Here is a 23,254-nt window from a genome sequence, read left to right on the forward strand (position 1 = left end):
AGTGATGGAATTCCTCCTTGCTTTCTTTTGATCAGGATGACTTTGTGTCAGCATTCCGACAGGCTGAGCGCCGGAAAAATGCTTTATCAGTTGTGAATTCTGGAATGAGAGTCCTTTTCAAACCAAGCACCGACATCATTATGGACCTGAATATTTTATATGGAGGCATTGGGCCTACCACAGTCAGTGCAAGGAAATCCTGCCAGAGGCTCATAGGGAGGTACTGTATGACAGAAATGTAGTGGGCTCTATAAACCCTTGGTTCTGTCAAATTCTGCTGATGGAGACCGAAATGTAGAGATCACAGCTGTTGCACGTCTCGCCCACAGGCCCCACTGTCCAGAAAGTGGGCAGCAATAACAATGAAGTGGGAATATCCAAGATGTTCCATCCTGATACAACTTATGCCATGGCAACCCCTCCCAGAGGTTCTCCTGTGAAGCTCCAATTCAAAGATAAAGTTCCCTTCTCCTGGTGGAACACGAACACCCATTGCCAGGGGTGAAGGAATTTGCCAGCACAGTAGCCTCTGCTGGAACATGGGTGCAGTTTACACCTCACTGTCTCAGAAGTGGTGAATTTAACTCAATCAGTTTTAAATGACAATAAGTGATCTTATTAAAAACTGGATGACTGCATCTTTTCTATGTAATTAATGTAGTGTGTGTAGTAGTACGTATAATGAAACCTAATCTGACGTAAATGTGTATGATGCTGCAGAGCAGCACTATAAAGAAGGGCTTAAGAAATCGACGTTGCTAATTAGAGTGGGTTGAAAAATTACATAAAATAATCCTGACAATTTCCAACTTGTTTTTGTTCAGATGGATTTTGAAATTAACCTTTTTTCGGTTGGTTGGTTGTGCTTTAAACATTTTCTGTTCCTTTTTTTTAAATCAACATTTTTCATTTTTGGAAAATTAATATTTCTTTCAAAATGACATTTCAGTTTTGAAAGTGAAATGAAAGTGAAAATTTTTTACCAGTGTAAACTGGTTAAAATTGGCAGTCAAAAAAAATATACACACCAATAAATGAAAAACAATGACCAAAGTAACATGTCCATTGAAAATTTTCAAAAAATCAAAGTTTTCCTGAACATTTCTATTTTCTAAAAAGGGTCTATGTTTCATGAGAAAAAAAACATTGGAATGAAAAATTTCTACTGCTAATACACTATGATATAAATGGTTACCAATTAGTTGGAAACAAATAAGACATGTCTATGCTGCAATAAAACACCCGTGACTGGCCCATGTCAGTTGACTCGGGCTCACAGGGTTCAGGCAGTGCAGTTATAAAATTGTGGTGTAAACGTTCAGACTTGGGCTGGAATTGAAGCTCTGGGACCCCATGATGGGGGAGGGTCCCAGAGCCCAGGCTGCAATGTAAGGCTGAATGTCTACACTGCAGTTTTATAGCTCCAAAGCCTGAGCCCCACGAGCCTGAGTCCACTGACACAGGCCAACCATTGGTGTTTTATTGCAGTGTAGACTTATCCTCAATGGTCATCTTATTAAGGCTTGATTGCTGCAATCCTTACATACACATAATTCCTGCTGAAATCTAAAGGTACAAAAGGACTGCAAGATCAGGCCCACGTGAATTAAACTTTTGTTACTCAACACTTTGGCTTTAGCTGCAGTTTAGAATTATAAATAAGTGTGTGTGTGTGCATGTCTGTTTCTCCACCAGGCAATGGAATGAGCAGATGCTGGATGAAGCTTGCAAACTGGTGCTTGGAGAAATTTCTCTCTCCCCCTCAGCTCCAGGTGGGAAGGTGGAATACAGAAGAACTCTGCTTGTCAGCTTCCTTTTCAAGTTCTACCTGGAAGTGTTGTATGGATTAAATAAAATGGTAAGTGGTTTCCCTCTAGGTTTGGACAAACTGACTTTTTTCTTGGAAAGGCTATTCCCAATGTTTATTACTAGGTGCTCAGATCTCATGGTGATGGCTGCAGGCTAACTGAATGACTGGACTGATACATCCTTTACTGAATGCAGATTGTGCCCATACTCAACTCCTGCCGCAAGCTCGGTTATTATACCATGCTAAAGAGCCCTGTTAGGCTAAAATATTTGCTCATAGTTAGAGTTTAACATGTTCTCAGGGAAGTGCCAGGCCTTTCATTGCCTGATGATGGACTTCCTTTAGCTGTAACAAAATGTGAGGGCTGTGACAGCACATTTACATTTATAAATAATGTTGCTTCTTTGAGATGGGCAGGTGGATGTTTTAAATACTAGATAGCCTGAGCAGAGCACATAACATGGAGAAATGGTCTGAAATCACCAACAGGGGAGCCTTGCATAGCTGCATCAGGCTGTCTATGAAAACATCCAGAGCAATGATGCAGTAAGGTACACCAATGTACTCTCTGGCTGCCAAACAGCAAGAGTGCAAAGCTCAAAGGTTCAAAGATCAGAAGATAACCACAATGAACCCATGTGATTTAATTCCAGCCTGAAATGTACCCAGAACCCATTCTCAGTACATGATCCTAATGCCTTCTTGTGAACTATCCCACATACCATCATGTCCTGAAAGGATCAGGAATACACCTATAGGGGAGATGGTCAATGTTGCACTCCTTGTTTGCCAATTAGTTTCAAGTCTGACCCTGTCACTCTTTTTCCCAACAACCCCTTCCAGACAATGGACTACCCTCCAAGCACTGTGGGTTTTGGTGGGATGGGTTGGATTTTTGATGTCAGGTGACCCAGCTCACATTAAACGTTGTCTATAGTTTTACCACCTGTGTAAACTCTCCGACACTTTAAAAGGTGCCTGCTATGGCAAGGAAGTATGTAACGGAATAGAATGTTTGTGACTCTCATTTGCCCAGAATGCTATTCCACCTCACAACTATTTCACATCAGTGCTGGTGTTTGAGCTGCAGGAGCAAACTGGAAATCTGCTTCTTTAACATTTCTGTTTTTCAAAATTTGTAAATGGAAAATTTAGCTTTAAAAGCCGTGATATGACATTAGGGTTGCTAAATTGCCTTCCTTTCAGTATCCAGCTAAGTATCCTGACTTATCAAAGAAGAACATGAGTGCCCTAGGAGCATTTCACAGCAAAGCACCCCAGGGTATGCAAACATACCAGGTCAGTGAAGTTGCTTTCATAGAAAACTATGCCAGCTGTGAATTGTGACTGTCACATGCTGTCCTTAATGAGCATTATGCCTTCTGGTTTTTCATTCTAACTCTCCACTTACTGCATTGTCTCCTTGTATTAATGTCACCTTGTATTTAGGTGTCATACTCAGAGTACCTTTCCCAGACCTGAAGAAGAGTTCTATGAAGCTTGAAAGCTTGTGTCTTTCACCAACAGAAGTTGGTCTAATAAAGGATATTAACTCACCCCCTTGTCTCTTTCGTATCCTGGGACCAACACGGCTACAACAACACTGTGTTCCCTCTATGTCTTTTCAAAGGTTGTTTGCAGTGGTATTGTAGCCGTGTTGGTCCCAGGATACGAAAGAGACAAGGGGGTGAGTTAATATCCTTTATTAGACCAACTTCTGTTGGTGAAAGAGACAAGCTTTCAAGTTACACAGTGCACGAAGTGAGTAACTTCTTGTAACAGTGGAGAAATGTCTGCAGATTTTGCATCCGTTGTTCTGGCAGGGTGTGGTGCTGCTTTGAGTTGTTGGTCCTGGTCTGTATGGAGGTTGGCTCTGAGGATGAGCTTGGGAGGTTGTTTGAGGGCCAGAAGAGGGGGGTTTGGGAAATATTTATTTCAGGATACGGTTCCTATTGAGCATAGGTGCCAACATCCCTGCTTTTCCCTGGGTGCTCAACCTGCCTTCTGCCTCCAGCCCCACCCCTTCCATACGGCCCCACCCGCATTCCAACCCCTTCCCCAAATCCCAGCCCCCATCTCTTCCCCAAGTGTGCCATGTTCCCGCTCCTCCCCCCTCTCTCCCAGCACGCTGCCAAACAGCTGTTTGGTGGCAGCTGGACGGGAAGCACTGGGAGGAGGTAGGCAGAGGAGCAGGGATGCAGCGCACTTAGGGGAGGAGGAGGAGGAGGAGGAAGAGGTGGGGCAGGGGGAGCTTGGCTGCCAGTGGGTGCACAAAAGCTAATTTTTTTCATTGTCATTGAGATTTTCAACAGAAAATGTCATGTTTTTGTCTGAAAACCAAAAGTGCTGAAAACTAACCCTTTTTTCACTTTTCAGCCCAAAGTCAGCAGTTTTAAGTACTCTTTTTCAGCTGAAAATGTTTGCTTCCAGGTTTCTCATGAAAAATTGAAAATTTTTGAGAAAAGCTAATAATTTTTGTGGAAGTTTCATTTAGTCAAAAATGCAGTGTTCCATAGAAAAAAGTTTTGACAGTAAATCTTTAACCATCTCTCATAGCTGGGTTGTTTCAGGCTATGTCAAGTGTATCACTGTATACAATGTTGTTGTAGCTGTGTTGGTCTCCGCTTATTAGAGAGACAAGGTGGATGAGGTAATATCTTTTACTGGACCAACTTCTGCTGGTGAGAGAGACATGCTTTTGAGACAAGCTCTTCAGGTCTCTGTGTAACCTCAAAGGCGTGTCTCTCTCACCAGCAGAAGTTGGTTCAGTAAAAGATATCACCTCACTCACCTTGTCTCTCTCAGGGAAGTGCCTTAGCAGCTCAGCAGCAAAGAGCACCAGAGCTGTATACTGACTAAGGTTGCAATTACAGGCACCCACATTTTCAATACTATTGATTCAGGACTCTGAAATGGCAGAAGGGAAGGTTGACCAGGATTTAATTAGTAGAAACCTGAATGAGAGCAGTTTTGTTAGGCTAATCTATATAAGAACATAACATAAGAACAGCAAACTTAGGCTATTGCTAGATTTAAAAAGAGCAAATATAATAACTAAGCATCAAGAATGGTTTTCTTGAGGTCCAGCTTAATGGTTACAAGCAAAACAAAAGCATTTGAGGGTTAGCACAAGCCATAAAGAAATAAAAGAAAAGCCTAATTGCATCTTCCTAGACATTTCCTGATCTACTTACATATCTGGGGTTTTCAATGAGTAGTTTCTAGATATGATACTGATGATTTTTCATACCTGGCTTAAAGCTTTTTACAGCATAGTTTCAGCCCTGTCCCTGCTCTCCGGGAGAACAGCCACAGACTGACTAAAGGGGAGTCTTGTTTCAGTTTTAAAAAGTTCTAGCCTTCCCATTGGCTTTTTTGGCCAGCTGCCCACTCAGTTGGGGTCACTAGTTGCCAAGGTAATATAAATAAATAAATGACTATGTAGAATTTTGGGTTTAGATTGTTACCTATTAATGCCACAATAGCTGGGCAATTTCAATGGGTGTTTAATGACACACTCTAATTGCAAAATGATTTCAGAAGGCATTCATAAATAAGGCATTCTGTAGTTAGTGTTTTGTCACGTTCTTATTGAACAGGATGTAGACCCAGTGCAGCCTCCCCAAGATCCAGTAGGACGTCCCATCATGCACCAGTCTGGAATTAATCACGCCACTGGTGAAGCTGTTTATTGCAATGACATTCGTGCTGTCGATGAAGAGCTTTTCCTGGCTGTGGTAACCAGTTCCAGAGCCCACGCAAAGATTGTGTAAGTAAATAAAGGAGATGTAAGAAAAATGTTACAGTATGAGGTCACTTAGATGGTTCCTCCATTTTTTAAACAGATGTGGGTCATACTAATGAAGCATGTTCAGCTTTATTGGATTAGGGCTGGAATAGAGCATGGTGGAAAAGGAAATCAGAAAACAAGGGGTGGATGAAAGTGTAATTCATATGCAAAGAGGGAGTCTTAGCAGCTAATACTTTTAAACATGGGGTCTTATTGTCTGGAGAAGAAAAATGTACAGCTGGGGACAGGTTCCTTGTAGCTGCCTCAGTTTAAAGATTCTTCAATGAGTGTTGCTCACTTCCTGGTTTTCCAGAATGTCCCTCTGAAGGTCTGGTCTTACATAAGGTTTTGTGCCATGTCCTCTTCACGGTACCACCTCGTTAAAGCATGCTGGTACTGCAATGCCATTCAGTTATTCATTCCTACACTCACTGTTATCAAGCATCAGAGGGGTAGCCATGTTAGTCTGGATCTGTAAAAGCAGCAAAGAGTCCTGTAGCACCTTAGGAGTCTTTGCCACTGTTAGTATTTATGTTGCAGAATCAGGGGCTATTTGTGTCAGGCACTGTACAAACAGAAAAATATTATTTTGACTCCAGAATGTGCATAGCTTACAACAGAAAAACAAACAAGTGCACAAGGAGTATCCTACCACCATCCCTAGGCCTGACTTACTAACAAAGCATTAAAAAAAAAAAAAAAGAGAGAGGTCCTTGCCTCATAATGTGTCAGATAAGGAAGAGCTCACATTCTAATGCATGGAGCTTGTGATGGGGTTGCCTCACCACCGTGGCACCTCCTGCAGGCCATCCCAGGAATTATCTCAGAGTTGCCAGTGCACCCTCCTCAGGTGGTGTCTCATCACTGTCACTTCTGTCTCCACGTTCAGGACCCACATTGCTCCACAGACCACATCATCCTCTTTTGGAGGCAGCCCTCCGGCTGTGCCCCACTTGGTTCTTCCCCCCCTTCTGGGGGACCAACAGTCCTCAATCCAACCACTTGCCTCAGTGGCAATCTGCAGTCCAGGTTCTAGCTACTCATCTTAGTGGTAGACTACAGCCCATGCACTGGCCATTTCCCTCAGTGGGGGCAAGGGGGAGGGGAGCCCAGGCCCACCCACTACTCCAGGCCCTAACCCAGGGATCCTATAGCCAGCAGCCATGTACTGTCCCTCCTCCAACTCCACTGTCTCCTTCCCTGGGCTACTTCCCCCGCTGCTCCAGCACCTCCTCAGCCCTTGTATCAGGGCCTCAATTTGGCAGCTATCAGCCTAGAGCTTTCTCATACTCTGCTGACCTTACCCAGCACTTCTCTGTCTATAGTTTGCCTCCCTCAAACTCCAGGGAGTGACTTGGTCTGCTCTGCTCAGCAGCACCTTCTTATATGGACCAGCCTGCCCCTGATTGGCTCCTCCAATAAACCTCCCCCTAATTGGCTGCCACTACAAGCCTTTTCCTTATTGGCTACCTCCCACACAGCCTTCACAGGGTGGCTTTAGACCCTTGCATACCAGTGAGGAGCAGCTGCCCTATCACAGGGCCCTTAACACAAAAGGGAACATATATATTGGGGTTTCTTGAACTTTCCAAGTATTAGGACTACAATTTAAGCCCTGGTCTACACTAGGACTTTAGGTCGAATTTAGCAGCGTTAAATCTATGTAAACCTGCACCCGTCCACACAATGAAGCCCTTTATTTCGACTTAAAGGGCTCTTAAAATCGATTTCCTTACTCCACCCCTGACAAGTGGATTAGCGCTTAAATCGACGTTGCCGGCTCAAATTTGGGGTACTGTGGACACAATTGGATGGTATTGGCCTCCAGGAGCTATCCCAGAGTGCTCCATTGTGACCGCTCTGGACAGCACTCTCAACTCAGATGCACTGGCCAGGTAGATAGGAAAAGAACCGCAAACTTTTGAATCTCATTTCCTGTTTGGCCAGCGTGGCAAGCTGCAGGTGACCATGCAGAGCTCATCAGCACAGGTGACCATGATGGAGTCCTAGAATCGCAAAAGAGCTCCAGCATGGACTGAACGGGAGGTACGGGATCTGATCGCTGTTTGGGGAGAGGAATCCGTGCTATCAGAACTCCGTTCCAGTTTTCAAAATGCCAAAACCTTTGTCAAAATCTCCCAGGGCATGAAGGACAGAGGCCATAACAGGGACCCGAAGCAGTGCCGCGTGAAACTGAAGAAGCTAAGGCAAGCCTACCAGAAAACCAGAGAGGCGAACGGCCGCTCTGGGTCAGAGCCCCAAACATGCCGCTTCTATGATGAGCTGCATGCCATTTTAGGGGGTTCAGCCACCACTACCCCAGCCGTGTTGTTTGACTCCTTCAATGGAGATGGAGGCAATACGGAAGCAGGTTTTGGGGACGAAGAAGATGATGATGAGCTTGCAGATAGCTCACAGCAAGCAAGCGGAGAAACCGGTTTTCCCGACAGCCAGGAACTGTTTCTCACCCTGGACCTGGAGCCAGTACCCCCCGAACCCACCCAAGGCTGCCTCCTGGACCCAGCAGGCGGAGAAGGGACCTCTGGTGAGTGTACCTTTTAAAATACTATACATGGTTTAAAAGCAAGCATGTGAAAGGATTAATTTGCCCTGGCATTCGCGGTTCTCCTAGATGTAGTCCTAAAGCCTTTGCAAAAGGTTTCTGGGGAGGGCAGCCTTATTGCGTCCTTCATGGTAGGACACTTTACCACTCCAGGCCAGTAACACGTACTCGGGAATCATTGTAGAACAAAGCATTGCAGTGTATGTTTGCTGGCATTCAAACAACATCCGTTCTTTATCTCTCTGTGTTATCCTCAGGAGAGTGAGATATAATTCATGGTCACCTGGTTGAAATAGAGTGCTTTTCTTCAGGGGACACTCAGAGGAGCCCATTCCTGCTGGGCTGTTTGCCTGTGGCTAAACAGAAATGTTCCCCGCTGTTAGCCACAGGGAGGGGGGAAGGTTGAGGGGGTAGTCACGCGATGGGGGGAGGCAAAATGCGACCTTGTAACGAAAGCACATGTGCTATGTATGTAATGTTAACAGCAAGGTTTACTCTGAAAGAGTGTAGCCACTGTTTTATAAAATGTGTCTTTTTAAATACCGCTGTCCCTTTTTTTTTCTCCACCAGCTGCATGTGTTTCAATGATCACAGGATCTTCTCCTTCCCAGAGGCTAGTGAAGCTTCGAAAGAAAAAAAAACGCACTCGCGATGAAATGTTCTCCGAGCTCATGCTGTCCTCCCACACTGACAGAGTACAGACGAATGCGTGGAGGCAAATAATGTCAGAGTGCAGGAAAGCACAAAATGACCGGGAGGAGAGGTGGCGGGCTGAAGAGAGTAAGTGGCGGGCTGAAGACAGGGCTGAAGCTCAAATGTGGCGGCAGCATGATGAGAGGAGGCAGGATTCAATGCTGAGGCTGCTGCAGGACCAAACCAGTATGCTCCAGTGTATGGTTGAGCTGCAGCAAAGGCAGCTGGAGCACAGACTGCCACTGCAGCCCCTCTGTAACCAACCGCCCTCCTCCCCAAGTACCATAGCCTCCACACCCAGACGCCCAAGAACGCGGTGGGGGGGCCTCCAGCCAACCAGCCACTCCACCACAGAGGATTGCCCAAAAAAAAGAAGGCTAACATTCAATAAATTTTAAAGTTGTAAACTTTTAAAGTGCCGTGTGGCATTTTCCTTCCCTCCTCCACCACCCCTGCTGGGCTACCTTGGTAGTCATCCCCCTATTTGTGTGATGAATGAATAAAGAATGCATGAATGTGAAGCAACAATGACTTTATTGCTTCTGCAAGCGGTGATTGAAGGGAGGAGGGGCGGGTGGTTAGCTTACAGGGAAGTAGAGTGAACCAAGGGGCGGGGGGTTTCATCAAGGAGAAACAAACAGAACTTTCACACCGTAGCCTGGCCAGTCATGAAACTGGTTTTCAAAGCTTCTCTGATGCGTACCGCGCCCTCCTGTGCTCTTCTAACCGCCCTGGTGTCTGGCTGCGCATAACCAGCAGCCAGACGATTTGCCTCAACCTCCCACCCTGCCATAAACGTCTCCCCCTTACTCTCACAGATATTGTGGAGCACACAGCAAGCAGTAATAACAGTGGGAATATTGGTTTCGCTGAGGTCTAAGCGAGTCAGTAAACTGCACCAGCGCGCCTTTAAACATCCAAATGCACATTCTAGCACCATTCTGCACTTGCTCAGCCTGTAGTTGAACAGCTCCTGACTACTGTCCAGGCTGCCTGTGTACGGCTTCATGAGCCATGGCATTAAGGGGTAGGCTGGGTCCCCAAGGATACATATAGGCATTTCAACATCCCCAACAGTTATTTTCTGGTCTGGGAATAAAGTCCCTTCCTGCAGCTTTTGAAACAGACCAGAGTTCCTGAAGATGCGAGCGTCATGTACCTTTCCTGGCCATCCCACGTTGATGTTGGTGAAACGTCCCTTGTGATCCACCAGAGCTTGCAGCGCTATTGAAAAGTACCCCTTGCGGTTTATGTACTCGGCGGCTTGGTGCTCCAGTGCCAACATAGGGATATGGGTTCCGTCTATGGCCCCACCACAGTTAGGGAATCCCATTGCAGCAAAGCCATGCACTATGACCTGCACATTTCCCAGGGTCACTACCCTTGATATCAGCAGATCTTTGATTGCGTGGCCTACTTGCATCACAGCAGCCCCCACAGTAGATTTGCCCACTCCAAATTGATTCCCAACTGACCGATAGCTGTCTGTCGTTGCAAGCTTCCACAGGGCTATCGCCACTCGCTTCTCAACTGTGAGGGCTGCTCTCATCTTGGTATTCATGCGCCTCAGGGCAGGGGAAAGCAAGTCACAAAGTTCCATGAAAGTGCCCTTACGCATGCGAAAGTTTCGCAGCCACTGGGAATCGTCCCAGACCTGCAACACTATGCGGTCCCACCAGTCTGTGCTTGTTTCCCGAGCCCAGAATCGGCATTCCACAGCACGAACCTGCCCCGTTAGCACCATGATGCATGCATTGGCAGGGCCCATGCTTTCAGAGAAATCTGTGTCCATGTCCTGATCACTCACGTGACCGCGCTGACGTCGCCTCCTCGCCTGGTATCGCTTTGCCAGGTTCCGGTGCTGCATATACTGCTGGATAATGCGTGTGGTGTTGAATGTGCTCCTAATTGCCAAAGTGAGCTGAGCGGCCTCCATGCTTGCCTTGGTAAGGCGTCCGCACAGAAAAAAGGCGCGGAACAATTGTCTGCCGTTGCTCTGACGGAGGGAGGGGCGACTGACGACATGGCTTACAGGGTTGGCTTCAGGGAGCTAAAATCAATAAAGGGGGTGTCTTTACATCAAGGAGTATTTCAGGCAGGACTTCACGGAGGGTTCCAATAAGAAATGGTGCACCTAAGTTATCGTTCTTATTGGAACAAGGAGGTTAGCCTGGCCTCTGATTGATACATGGCTAGATTTACCTCGCTGCACCTTCTCTGTGAGTGACTACAGTGTGACCTAGAGGAATGAGTCCCCTAGACAGGGGAGGAGGCAAATGAGTACAAAACAAATCTGGTCTATTTCTTGTTTTGATCCACTCCATCTATCTTTTACATCTTTGGCTGGCAGCAGACGGTGCAGAAGGACTGCATGCCATCCACATCTCATGGCTGCTCGGCAGAAGATGGTACAGTACGACTGCTAGCCATCCTCATCTCTTGCCTGCCTGGCAGAAGATGGTACAGTACGACTGCTAGCAATCCGTATCGCCTGCCTGCTCACCATAAGATGGTTCAATAGGACTGACTGCAGGACTAAAGAGAATGACCTGGTCAAGTCACTCCAAATTTAGTCCCTGCACCCATGTCTGTCCAGGCGCTCCCAGCCGACGTGGCCAGGAGCACCTCGGACATGACGATGATGGCTACCAGTCCTATTGCACTGTCTGCTGCCACAAGGCAAGGGGTTGCTGCTACTGTGTAGCAATGCCGTACCGCGTCTGCCAGCACCCAGGAGTCATAAGGTGACGGTTACCTGAGCAGGCTCCATGCTTGCCATGGTATGGCGTCTGCACAGGTAACTCAGGAAAAAAGGCGCAAAACAATTGTCTGCCCTTGCTTTCACGGAGGGAGGGAGGGAACGGGGGCCTGACGATATGTACCCAGAACCACCCGCGACAATGTTTTAGCCCCATCAGGCATTGGGATCTCAACCCAGAATTCCAATGGGCAGCGGAGACTGCGGGAACTGTGGGATAGCTACCCACAGTGCAACGCTCCGGAAGTCGACACTTGCCTCGGTACTGTGGAAGCGCTCCGCCGAGTTAATGCACTTAATGCACTTAGAGCATTTTCTGTGGGGACACACACACTCGAATATATAAAACCGATTTCTAAAAAACCGACTTCTATAAATTCGACCTTATTCTGTAGTGTAGACATACCCTAAGTAACTATTTTATGCCAGTCCCCATCTGTTGTTCCCTCCCGCCACTTGTCCCTACTTTCCTCTTCAAATATACCATTGCAGCAATCAAGTATTTTCTTCAACACATTTCAAAGTGTTTCCCAAGATTATGATATCTGAAGAGGATACAAGGGGGATTATGTTTCTTTGTCCTGAAGCTTGCAGAAGCATTTGTATTCAATATATTTGTCCCATACATACCAATTGTGGCACTGCCATTTATATTCTTCTTCCCAGAACAATTGATGTATCAGAAGCCTTCAAAGTGCCAGGGGTGGTTGATGTGATAACAGCTGAAGATGTTCCAGGGAAAAATGGCACTGAAGATGAGCAAGCTTATGCAAAAGATGAGGTACTTCTTGCTTCTGGCTGAGGTGTCTTGGACTTTAATTAAATACAGTACATTATGAAGAAGGAAACTTACAAGTTTTCCAAATATTTTGCTTATTTAAAAACAGCTCTGAAAATGATTCCAATGTTTATTACTACAGTGCCAGCCTGACAGTCTAGTTGCAGCACAGTGCACTGCCAATAGCTGTTCAGAGCAGGAGCTATACAGGACTCTTGGTTCCTGGGACAAAGGGATAGGGAAGGATCCCTTAAATCGTTCTCCAGTGACTTTTGTGGCTGACTGAATGAATAGTGATCCTGTCTCTGGAGGGAACTGCACCCTGCCTTCAAGGAAGGAGAAAATGACCATGTCTGGGTGGTTTGCCCTTTGGCGAGAGAGTCAAAGGCCAAGCCAACCCTGATTACAGAATGAGCCCCACCTGAGGGGAATCAGGCAATTTCCTATAAAGAGCAGAAGGTGGCTGCAGCAAGGAGGAAGTTCAGGAGATTGTAATCAAACTGAAGGAGAAGGAGAAGGAGAAGGAGAAGCCTCCTGTAGTGAAAACATAGAGACCAGTGGAATTGCTCCAGATAGGAGGGTCTCTGACCAGCACTGGGGAGTTTGGGCTGTATGTGGCTGAAGATGGAGGGAAGTTGTGTTTAGTTTTGACCTTTAAGTTAATACATCAGATCCCAAGGAGAGCTGTTGTGAATGGATTGGAAGAACCCTGTATGGAGTTTATTTGGGGCTCCAAGAAGGGAAACTGAGGTAATGGGCTGCATGCAAGGCTGCTCTGGGGCCACCAGGGAGTGCTGTGAGATGGTCACTTGTCTAAACTATGGCACGAGACCTCTGGGGATCAGAGATAAATAAAATGAGGAGGATCCTCTAAGAGGACCTTACTCTTTCTGAAAATAAAACAAATCTTAGCTGCAAGTTGTGTTCCTCCATTTGACAGCTGGGAACCAAGCAATTACAGGGTTTGTGTGTGGCCAAAATGCTCCTTGCCTGGGTCTCTCTCCATCATTAGCAACACACAGCACAACATTCTGAATATGGTTGGACAGTCTTAATATGGCTCCTTTCTGTTTAGGCCTCTTGTGTTCCTACCGCTCACATTTTCTGTCTCTTCTAGTCAGTGTTTTTCTTCCTTCCCAGGGGACTCTGAACTCCTTCCCTTTCCTTCTCTTCCTCTTGCTATGGACTTCTAACCCCTTTTCCATTCTTGCTGTCTTTGGTTATTCTCCTCTTCACCCACACCCTCTTCCTGTTTGCCATTCTCTTTCCCTTCTGAGTGTGCACTGGCATCTTGCACTCTGATTTTCCCTCACTGCCAAATATTGGGCTGTAGCTGCACTGGGGATATGTCATGATGGGACATATTCCTGGGAATATGCCTGGCCCTGACATAGATGCATGAGTGCAAACCCCTGGTGTAGACAAGGAAAGGTGTGATTTGTGCTGATATAGCTTTTACTCCTGCACAATTTAGGGTACTCTGGCCACCAGTGGCTGGGATCAGGAAAAATTCCCACTGTAGTCTCAAGATCACAAATGTCAGTGGTTTTTCTAATGCTAGAAATGCTATCTGCAACAGATGCATGTTGCCAATAGCACTTCTCACATTTAATGAAATATGGTCTGCTCTCAAACAAATTCTCACAGCATATATGAAAACACTGATTATCTGAACATAACCCCTCTCCCATACACAGTCACTGTTTGGTAATGGAATCAACTCAGTGTTTTCACCAGTTTATGTGTTGGGTGTGTTGCAGGTGATCTGCGTGGGTCAGATTGTCTGTGCTGTGGTTGCAGAGTCAGCTGTTCAGGCAAAGCGAGGGGTTGAAAAAGTGAAGATAGAGTATGAAGATCGGGAGCCAATACTGACCATTGAGGTAATAATCCAACTCTTTTTTCTTGTGTTGTTAAGATGTTATATCATTTCACTCACTGTTTATCTACTTGTGCAGGACTCTGTCAGGCTTTGGGTTTTAATTTGGTGTCAAATGTAGGTTTGTTTAGTGGGGGTGGGTTTAGATTCTGATCTCATAGTGTAAAAATCCCTTGCACATTTTTATTTTTTGGAAGCATAAAAGTCTTTGCTTTTTGCTTAGCGGTTGCCTGCTCATCTAATGTATCAGAGGCTAATCTTTGCACAACAGGGATGAGATGCACAGCAAGGCAGTATAACAGAAAAATGTGCACTGAGCACTTCCATCTCTCCATGAGCTAGATTCTCAGCTGGAGTCAGTATAAATCAATTGAAATCGAGTGTGACACCAGCTAACTCTAGCTGGAGATTTGGTACCACGTATCCTGCATCCGTGTTTGATTTGGGGAGGTTCTCGCAGAATCAGGTCGTATCTCTCTCTCTCTCTCTCTCTCTCACACACACACACCTTTAGTACTCTTCTCTCATACTCACACGCGCACACACACACACTCACATTCTACCTTTAGTATTTCTAGGCTATGGGAAAGCAGAGGGCAATGAGAACTGCAGAAAAAACCAGCAACCACAGAAAGCTGTCTCTACAAAGTAGATATTGTCCCACTGAGTCTAGTACCCCCATCTGTCTATGCAAGGTGGCAGTTGGATAGATAAGAAATAATTATACAAAACAACAACAACTCTTAGTGCTGTCGGCAGAACTGCAGTTGAGTTGTACGGGTTCTTTTCTTGCTGCAGGATGCAATAAAGCACAATTCATACTTTGGAAAAGAGAAGAAAATAGAACAAGGAAATATTGAAGAAGGGTTTAAGTCTGCTGATGAAATTATTGAAGGTAAATTGCTGCATGTACTAGGTGGGAAGTCCTGACGATTGAGTCTGATTTCCAACAGGTGTTTCAGGCCAAATTAGAACTTCAGTAGCGTTCTCACAGGAACTTACCTTGGGCTTGTTTTGACTAGGAAAAGAGCCAAAGTTTAGACTCGGTTTAACGAATATGTGCAATTTCAGATTGACCTAAACACAGCCATTTTCATAGGTAGAACTCAACCCGCTAAAATGGAGCTAAAGGTGCATGTTAACCTCTAGGGAAAAGGTCACTTTTAGATCAGGCTTAGCTAGTACATGTTAGCTAAGCCCTCCTTCCCCCCCCATAATTCAAACTCATTTTGACTCAAGATAAACCCTAGGGATGATGAGAGATCAGACAGCAACTGCCCCAATGCGACTCAGATGGCAGATCAATCAGCGTTTCACTTTATTAAAACAGAGGGAGAGCCTTTGGCCTCTTTTGAAATAAAAAAAAAAAAAAATCTCTTCCCAAAGATTATACTGGTAACAGAGAGGACTTATATTCATCCTTAAAATAATATAGCCCAAAATAGAACCATGAATTAAATGTCTTATGGTAGATGACTCCATCTATTTAAGGGGTATGGGAACTCACAAAATAAGATTTAATAAAGAAAACAAAAGAACTAGCTTTTTGGCTTATGAAGAAATTGACAACTTTTAAAACAAGACTTAGTAAGAGCTCCATGATTTGGCACTGATTTTGTTTGTTTTACTGTACTTTGAATAAAAAGCTCTGAGTATATGTTTTAATCACTTAATTCGCATATAATTATTGTTTCTGATATCTTAAAACAGAGACTGCAAACACTCAACTCAGTGAAAGATTTTAACATTGCTGGTGTCTTCTCTACCTCTCAGTAGCACTTATTGAAATGTTATTTTGTAAATTCTTGCCGCAGTACTTCTCAGAGAATCACCAAAGATATTCCTCTGTTTCTGTACTTACGGCACCTTTGGAGGGATTCTTTTTCTCTTTATTCAGCAGGGGACCAATGCCTTTTGACAAATATGTGCTAAATCACGGACCTAGGCTTGAATTGCAGGGTTTATTGCAGGCTTAAGCCCTTCAAATCCAGTGCTCATTCCTCTGGAAGGAATGATGAGTGCCTTCTTTAGTCACCGTTTTTGACAGCATTCTTTCACTAATGGTGAAATAGTCCCTGTGGTGTACTTCGTTGCAAGAGGGATAGCGATATCTGTGATTCATTAAGAAGTATTATGAGCTGAAGTAGCTACATAATGTTTTATCAGAGGTTACAGAAGAATATATGTATATGTTATTGTCTTAAAAAAATATAGCAACAGATCTGTAACTATCTAGGATTTCATGATTATCACTGTTCCACATGCTGTTGTCACTTGAAATGAAGCTTGAACTCTGTTCCAAAAGCAAATGTTCCTACCCTTCAGCTAAAGGAGAATCTCCATTTGCTTTTAACAGTACAGGACCTAGGACATACAACTGAGTAGTTTCGCTTCCATCCAGCAGAGGCTAGTCATACACATACGCTAGTCATTACAGTAGAATTCACATTTAGAGATGTCTAACTAAAAAAAAAATTTTTAAGCTACCAAGACCTGCAGGCTAAAGAATGCAGCTCTGTAATGAGCCAATGAGCTCAGTATAAAGACCCGGACAGTAAATACATGTTTGTGTGTCTGTCTTGCTGTTTGTCCTCCTTCAGTGTATATTACCCCCACTGCCTTCTACTGTCGTCTCTGTTCCAGTGTGTATGATAGTCACCTTTTTGTCACTGAACGTTACACAACATACATATTGATGTCCTTGATCATGTTGCCCTCTTGTGGCTGCAGCTGTGAACCCTAATACTGCTACATGCCTCACAGGTAACTGCTAGTGCAACATCAACCCAGACTCGCTACAAAGGAGAAGAAATACAGAGTATCAACAAAAAGAGCTTTTGTAATGTGCTGATGGATTTCCATTCATGTAAGGAAAAGGACATAATAGGAAAGTGCCTAGACTAGGCAGAACAAAGGGCAATCACAATAGGTGAGTGGCATACAAATACAAAGAGGACAAGTAAGAAAGGAAGGGAAAAGAAACAAGATGGGAAGTTTTCCTCATCTTACAGAGAAATTGAAAAGGAGAAAGGGTTACAGTAAGATTATAGTAGCTAGAGATGGAACAGACCTACAGTATCAGATCCCTTGAGGGGGAATGTATCAGATATTAAACTGACACCACCCTTACCCAGGAGAAGAAAATTATACAAGGATTAGATGGTTGAATAGAGAGATTTGCTCCAAATAAACACATCAGGCTCCCACAGAAGCAAGTTAGAAAAACAAGATATAGCAAAATCATAAAAAGAAAGGAAATACTTATTTTTGTTCTGTGCAAAACTTTCTTGCGCGCACACACACACATCTCCTGATCTCATTTGGCTGTAAATACCCACTGACACTTTTCCTGTGATTCTGACTATAACAGGTGAAATCCACATTGGAGGACAAGAACACTTTTACCTGGAAACTAACAGTGTACTTGTTGTTCCAAGAGGAGAGGATAACGAAATGGATGTGCATGTGTCCACTCAGGATGCAGCGCGTGTACAGGTAATACAATGCAGTTTTGGATAGCAATTTCTTCTCCATCCAAATAACTTTACGGGTGGACTGCAAGGCCTTGCCAAGACCTGGAGTTCAGGCTTTCCGTGTTTTGTCCTACAGCAGTCTGATGAAATTCCTAATGCAGATTAATTGACTTGGGCCTTGTGCAGACAGGGCTTTATTACCCAACTAGTGCTGTAATAATGGTTCTTGCAAGCAAGATGCTCCCTTGAGCTCCCAGTCCAGGGTAGACATGAATGAAGTATATTGCCAATTGATGTACAGAATGGTACTAATCTGTTTCCCCCTGCACACCCCCACAATCCTATCACATAGTTTTGTAAATTGGTTCATAACATTGTACCTCGCTGTCAACACTACACAGGGGAATACTGTTAATAGAGATCTGCAATAGCAAGAATGATGTTTAAATACGGCTCCGGATAACACAATTTTAGAATAGTGTTGATGGAGGTCAAATTCTGTCCCAATTACACTGGTCAAACCCCACTGAAGTCAGTGAGGTAGTAGTGGTGTCGGGACCTGACGCTCCAAACACTTATTTAAGCAAGTTGACTTACTCATGTGAGTAGTCCCATTGAAGTCATGGGACTATGTGCATGAATGAAGAGTACTCATGTAAAACAGGGTTTGCAGGGTCTGCTCTAACTGAGCAGAATTTGAGCCAGGGCCTGTAGGAAGGAACAATTTTCAGTTCTCCAAGTAGATGCAGCCGTGTGTGTGTGCCCAGCCCATCGGAATTGGAGGAATTTGCCTAGCAATACCCATAGAGGAGCGGCTCTCACACCCTGTGACCATAGCCCCTCCCCTGGCTACATGAGGCAGTGCAGTCCCAACCCTCCCTCAGTTCCTTCTTAGACGGAGCTCTGTGTGTGGGTTTAACCTCACAACCCCTCAGCTAATTTATGTTTTCTCTTGTTGTACATAGTTAGTAGTACCCTTAGTGTTAGGTAGAGTAGTGTGAGTTGTATTAATTTAGTTTTCATCTGTGATGTTCTCACCGGGGTTTAAATATTCTCCTTCATGTGGGGGAGTGACCCCCAACACCGATCCCCACACGGGGTGCTTGATCTGCCTCGGCGAGGCCTACATTAAAGAGCTTTGTGAGATCTGCAGATTGGACTCAAGTGGCTCAGGACCTTTGCCTGAAGCAGCACCTGCTCAGACAGGTCGTGCACCCTGCTTCGGCACAGCGGCCTTCGTCAGGTCGGAGATCACCCTTGGGTTCTGAGTGTGCTGCCGTTTCACATTCTGGATAAGGCGCCTCTCCGAAGAAACTGAGGAGCCATTCCCTGTTGACTGATGTTAAGGAAAAGCTAGCACATGTGACTCCATTTTGGTTTGAGGCCCACCATTGTCTAAAAACAAGCACATCATGCACTAGGAGGCGTGTTCCTTAGATACTGCATTCCTGTGAAAATCCTCCTCCTTGTCTCCAGCCTGCCTTGACTCCCAGTATCTGTTTTTTGTCAGTCCCTAACTCCCTATCTCCTGGCCTTTGATGTGAGGCCTCCCATCCTGATAATAAAAGTTACTGATGCATGGCTTTAGAACCATGCTGTGTAATTAACATACTGGTTTAGCACGAGGAATGCACCAAGCAGGGATAGGTGGTAGATAAGAAAAGGGTTTGTTTATTGGCTAAGGTTTCCGATGCACGAGGGCAACATGCTTTGCTAAAAAGTGTATAACCTTTGTATAATCTGTATTTGGGGTCTCCTCCTGGCTAGCAGGGGGGCACCACGCTCGAGCGTAATAAACTTAGTGTTTTTTGGGAACTCTGCAGTTGTGGACTTTGTTTATGTGCCTAAGCCTAGATTCGAACTGTGCGTGACCTACCAGGTGTTATTCGTAGCATTTGTGTGCATGTCCTATCAGGGATTATTCGTAGCAGTTGTGTGCGTGTCCTACCAGGTGTAATTTGCAGCAGTTGTGTGCGTGTCCTCTCAGGTATAATTTGTAACACTAAACCAAGAAAAAGGTCACGTAGGACTGATTGAGATTGCTCCAGGTCTCAGGGGGACTCTTCACTTCCCTAGGAAAAGCATGCAGTTCATATGGGCGCACAGGGTGGCACGGTTACCTCTAACCCTTCACCGGTACCAAGTAGGGAGGTTAGAAACCCTGTACCGTTGACTCTGGTTCCAGCCCCCAGGCATCCATTGACTCCAGTACTGACAATAGGGGTGCCAGTATTGATTGTCTACATCAGTGGTGTGCCAGGCAGCTACAGACCTTCTCTGTCTTTTGATCCCAACCTCTCCTTTGTTCCAGGACTTTGCCAGGTTTGCGTCATCTATAGCCTTGTCAACTGAATGAGCCGCTGAACCCTCAGGTCTTTAGACACCGCACCCCATTGTTCCCCTTCCACAGATTGTGGAAGCAGGGCCCGTACCGGGATCGGTAGAGGGGATCTTGGTACCGGGAATCTCCTTGGCACTGCTGCAGTCAGCACTGCAAATGTTACTGTGGTGGCTTTCACCACCTTTGACATCAGTACCTGCAGACAATAGGGATTGACACCACTTCTGGCACCGGTATGCTTGGTTCCATTGGCAGCACCACTTCCTGCCTCATTCTGGACACCAATTGGTTACTCGCTGCCTCTGGTCATGCTCTGCCCTTATCCCACAGATCCAGAGGCTCCTCAGCGTCTGAGTTTGGGTCGTCAGCCTCCCGCTCTCCATCTCCTAACCATCATTGGAGGCCATCAAAGGACTGTTAAGGGTACTGGGATTGGTGCTTGTCTCATGGTTGGGACAGAGGCCCCTGGCCCGGCACCTACTGGCCACCAATGCCTTATCCTGCCAGTGACCTCCATGGGCTCCATAGGATGCTCCTCGTTCACGGAGGTCCTGCTCTTTGTCTCGCTCAAAGGCGAGATTGCCAGCCAGGTCTGTGGTGGTGACCATCAGCCCAGGCACCAGCGGTCCTTCTCCCTGGAGAGCCTCCAGAGTCATCCCATCCAGGTCCATCAGCCCTGGAACAGCATCTGGTTTTAGCCTAGTTAAGGGCCTTGTCTTCATCTCCAGACGATTCAGTGCTGCCTGATACATCCTTCCCTTCAGTACCAGAGGATTTTAAGGCATACCAAGACCTTTTTTGGTGCATAGCTGCTTCCCGTGGTATCCAAATGGTGTTGTTGCAAGAGAACACCCACAAATTAGTGGGCATCCTTTAGCCGTCTGCCCCTGGGAGAGTCTCCTGCCCTATCAATGATTCACTGCTTGAATCAGCTAAGGCCCTCTCTAGCATGCCGGCTTCAGTACCACCATCAGCTAAGCATGTGGAAAAGCACTATTTCATTCCCGAGCAGGTATTTCAGGGGTTTACTCCCCATCTGGCCCCAAATTCCTTAGTTGTAACTGTGGTGAATGACAGAGCCCAGCAGAGCAGGTTTAAATCTGCCCCGCCAGGAAAGGGACTTTAAACAAATGGATCTCATGGACAGGTAGATTTGCACCTTCTCTTCCTTACATATGCGAATTGGTAACCAGCAAACGTTGCTGTCCAGTATGATTTTGTTAACTGGACAGCTATGTCAAAGTTTGCAGACTAGCTGTCTGAGTCCTCAGGAGAGGAATTTCAGGCATTTGTCACTGAAGGATGCTTGGTGGCTAAGATGTCCTTGCAGTCGACACTAGATGTGTCTGCAACATCTGTCAGGGTGATGGCCTCCATGGTCACCATGAGGAGGGCTTCATAGCTGCAAAATTCAGGCATTTTCCCTGATGTCCAGGAAGCCATTGAGGATTTGCCCTTCAACCGCCAAACACCATTTTCGGACAAGACTGACGAGATGCTATACTCCCTTCGAGAACTCTAGGGCTACCCTGCAGTGCTTGGGGGCGTACATGCTTGTGGCGCAGAGGTGCTATGACAGCATTCAGCAGTACCATGCCCAGTGCATGTTTGGGCAGCCTTTCCCTCCTCCAAGGCAGCAGGACTACCATATAAAGAGGGATAGATCTCACAGGAGAAAGTAGTCGGGCTCGGGGTTCAGCCAGTCCACACGCCCTCCTCCGGCATCCCCCCAAGCGCCCATTTTAACTCTTTGGTCCAAAGCACTGTTCTAGTCATTACTCCTCCTTCCTCATCTCCCCACCTATGGAGACAAGCTGGCCTGATTTCATAATGCTTGGGGCTTGATCATCACTGGCAGCTGGGTCCTAAGCACTGTCATCCAGTTCCTCTCCACACCTCCTCCGCACCCTCCTTCCCTCTCCCTTTTCACAGACCATCTCAAGAGATACTGCTCCTTGAGCAGGTGTGTTTTCTGCTGTCTTTGGATGCAGTGGAGAAGGTTCTACTGGAATATGGGGTCATAGCTCCTAATCCCAGTACTTTCTGGTACCCAAATCCAAAGGAGGGTTAAGACTCATCCTCAACCTTTGTGGCCTCAACTAATATATCAGATACATGAGGTTCTGAATGGTGACTCCATAAACCACCCTTTCTGCATTGTCTCAGGACAACTGGTTTGCTGCTCTGGACCTTCAGGATGCCTACTTTCATGTGACGATTTTGCCGAGCCACAGAAAGTTCCTTTGATTTGTCATGGCAGAGCACCACTTTCAATACACAGTGCTTCCAGTCCGCCTCTCTTCTGCCTCTGGGTTTTAACAAATGCATGGTCATTGTTACTGTGTATCTCAGGAAGAAGAGAATTCACATATTCCCATATCTGAATGACTGGTTATTTAGGGGCAGATCCAGAGTGGAAGTTCTTGTGTATGTCAGCACCACACTGCGCTTGCTCAACCAAGCTCATCCTGAACACTGAAAAGTCAACCAAGGCTCCCTCTTGAAAATCAAGTTCATTGGGGCCCTGTTAGATCCCAGTATGTCAAAAGCGTGTCTGCCAGCCAAATGTTGTCAGAGAATTCATTACCTTTGCCTCAGTCTCAGCCTTCCACGACAGTTCAGATGTGTCTGAGGGTCTTGTGCCACATTCAGGTGGTCCAGTTTGCAAGGTTGTGCCTTAGCCCCCCTTCAGATGCGGCTCAGGACAGTTTACTACCCCACTCTTCACCCTGTAGACCAGGGGTAGTCAATATGCAGAGTGCAGGCTGTATCTGGACCACCAGATGCTTTTGAACGGACTCTGAAATCTTTTTATGTAATTATCATTATTTTTTTTTATTATTTTCTCTGGAGTCTGGACCTTGACTATACCTTGACCAAGAAATTTGGACCTTGACAAAAAATAATTCATAGATTCATAGATATTTAGGTCAGAAGGGACCATTATGATCATATAGTCTGACCTCCTGCACAACGCAGGCCACAGAATTTCACCCACCACTCCTGCAAAAAACCTCTCACCTACATCTGTGCTATTGAAGTCCTCAAATTGTAATTTAAAGACTTCAAGGAGCAGAGAATCCTCCAGCAAGTGACCCATGCCCCATGCTACAGAGGAAGGCGAAAAACTTCCAGGGCCTCTTCCAGTCTGCCCTGGAGGAAAATTCCTTCC

At 45.7% G+C, this 23,254-nt stretch overlaps 1 protein-coding gene across 1 annotated transcript in view; it reads left to right on the forward strand.

The window, feature by feature from the left end:
- Nucleotides 1–23,254, forward strand: part of LOC144271958 (aldehyde oxidase 2-like) — a 106,133-nt gene that overhangs the window by 40,273 nt on the left and 42,606 nt on the right. Inside the window, exons 14-21 of the mRNA XM_077829641.1 lie at nucleotides 36–220; nucleotides 1,696–1,858; nucleotides 3,017–3,109; nucleotides 5,410–5,579; nucleotides 12,281–12,395; nucleotides 14,153–14,272; nucleotides 15,067–15,163; nucleotides 17,639–17,763. Coding sequence (XP_077685767.1) covers nucleotides 36–220; nucleotides 1,696–1,858; nucleotides 3,017–3,109; nucleotides 5,410–5,579; nucleotides 12,281–12,395; nucleotides 14,153–14,272; nucleotides 15,067–15,163; nucleotides 17,639–17,763 — 1,068 coding nt within the window. The remainder of the gene's footprint in view (nucleotides 1–35; nucleotides 221–1,695; nucleotides 1,859–3,016; nucleotides 3,110–5,409; nucleotides 5,580–12,280; nucleotides 12,396–14,152; nucleotides 14,273–15,066; nucleotides 15,164–17,638; nucleotides 17,764–23,254) is intronic.

This window comes from Eretmochelys imbricata, chromosome 11 (genome assembly GCF_965152235.1).
Source record: "Eretmochelys imbricata isolate rEreImb1 chromosome 11, rEreImb1.hap1, whole genome shotgun sequence".
NCBI classification, from domain to species: domain Eukaryota; kingdom Metazoa; phylum Chordata; order Testudines; family Cheloniidae; genus Eretmochelys; species Eretmochelys imbricata.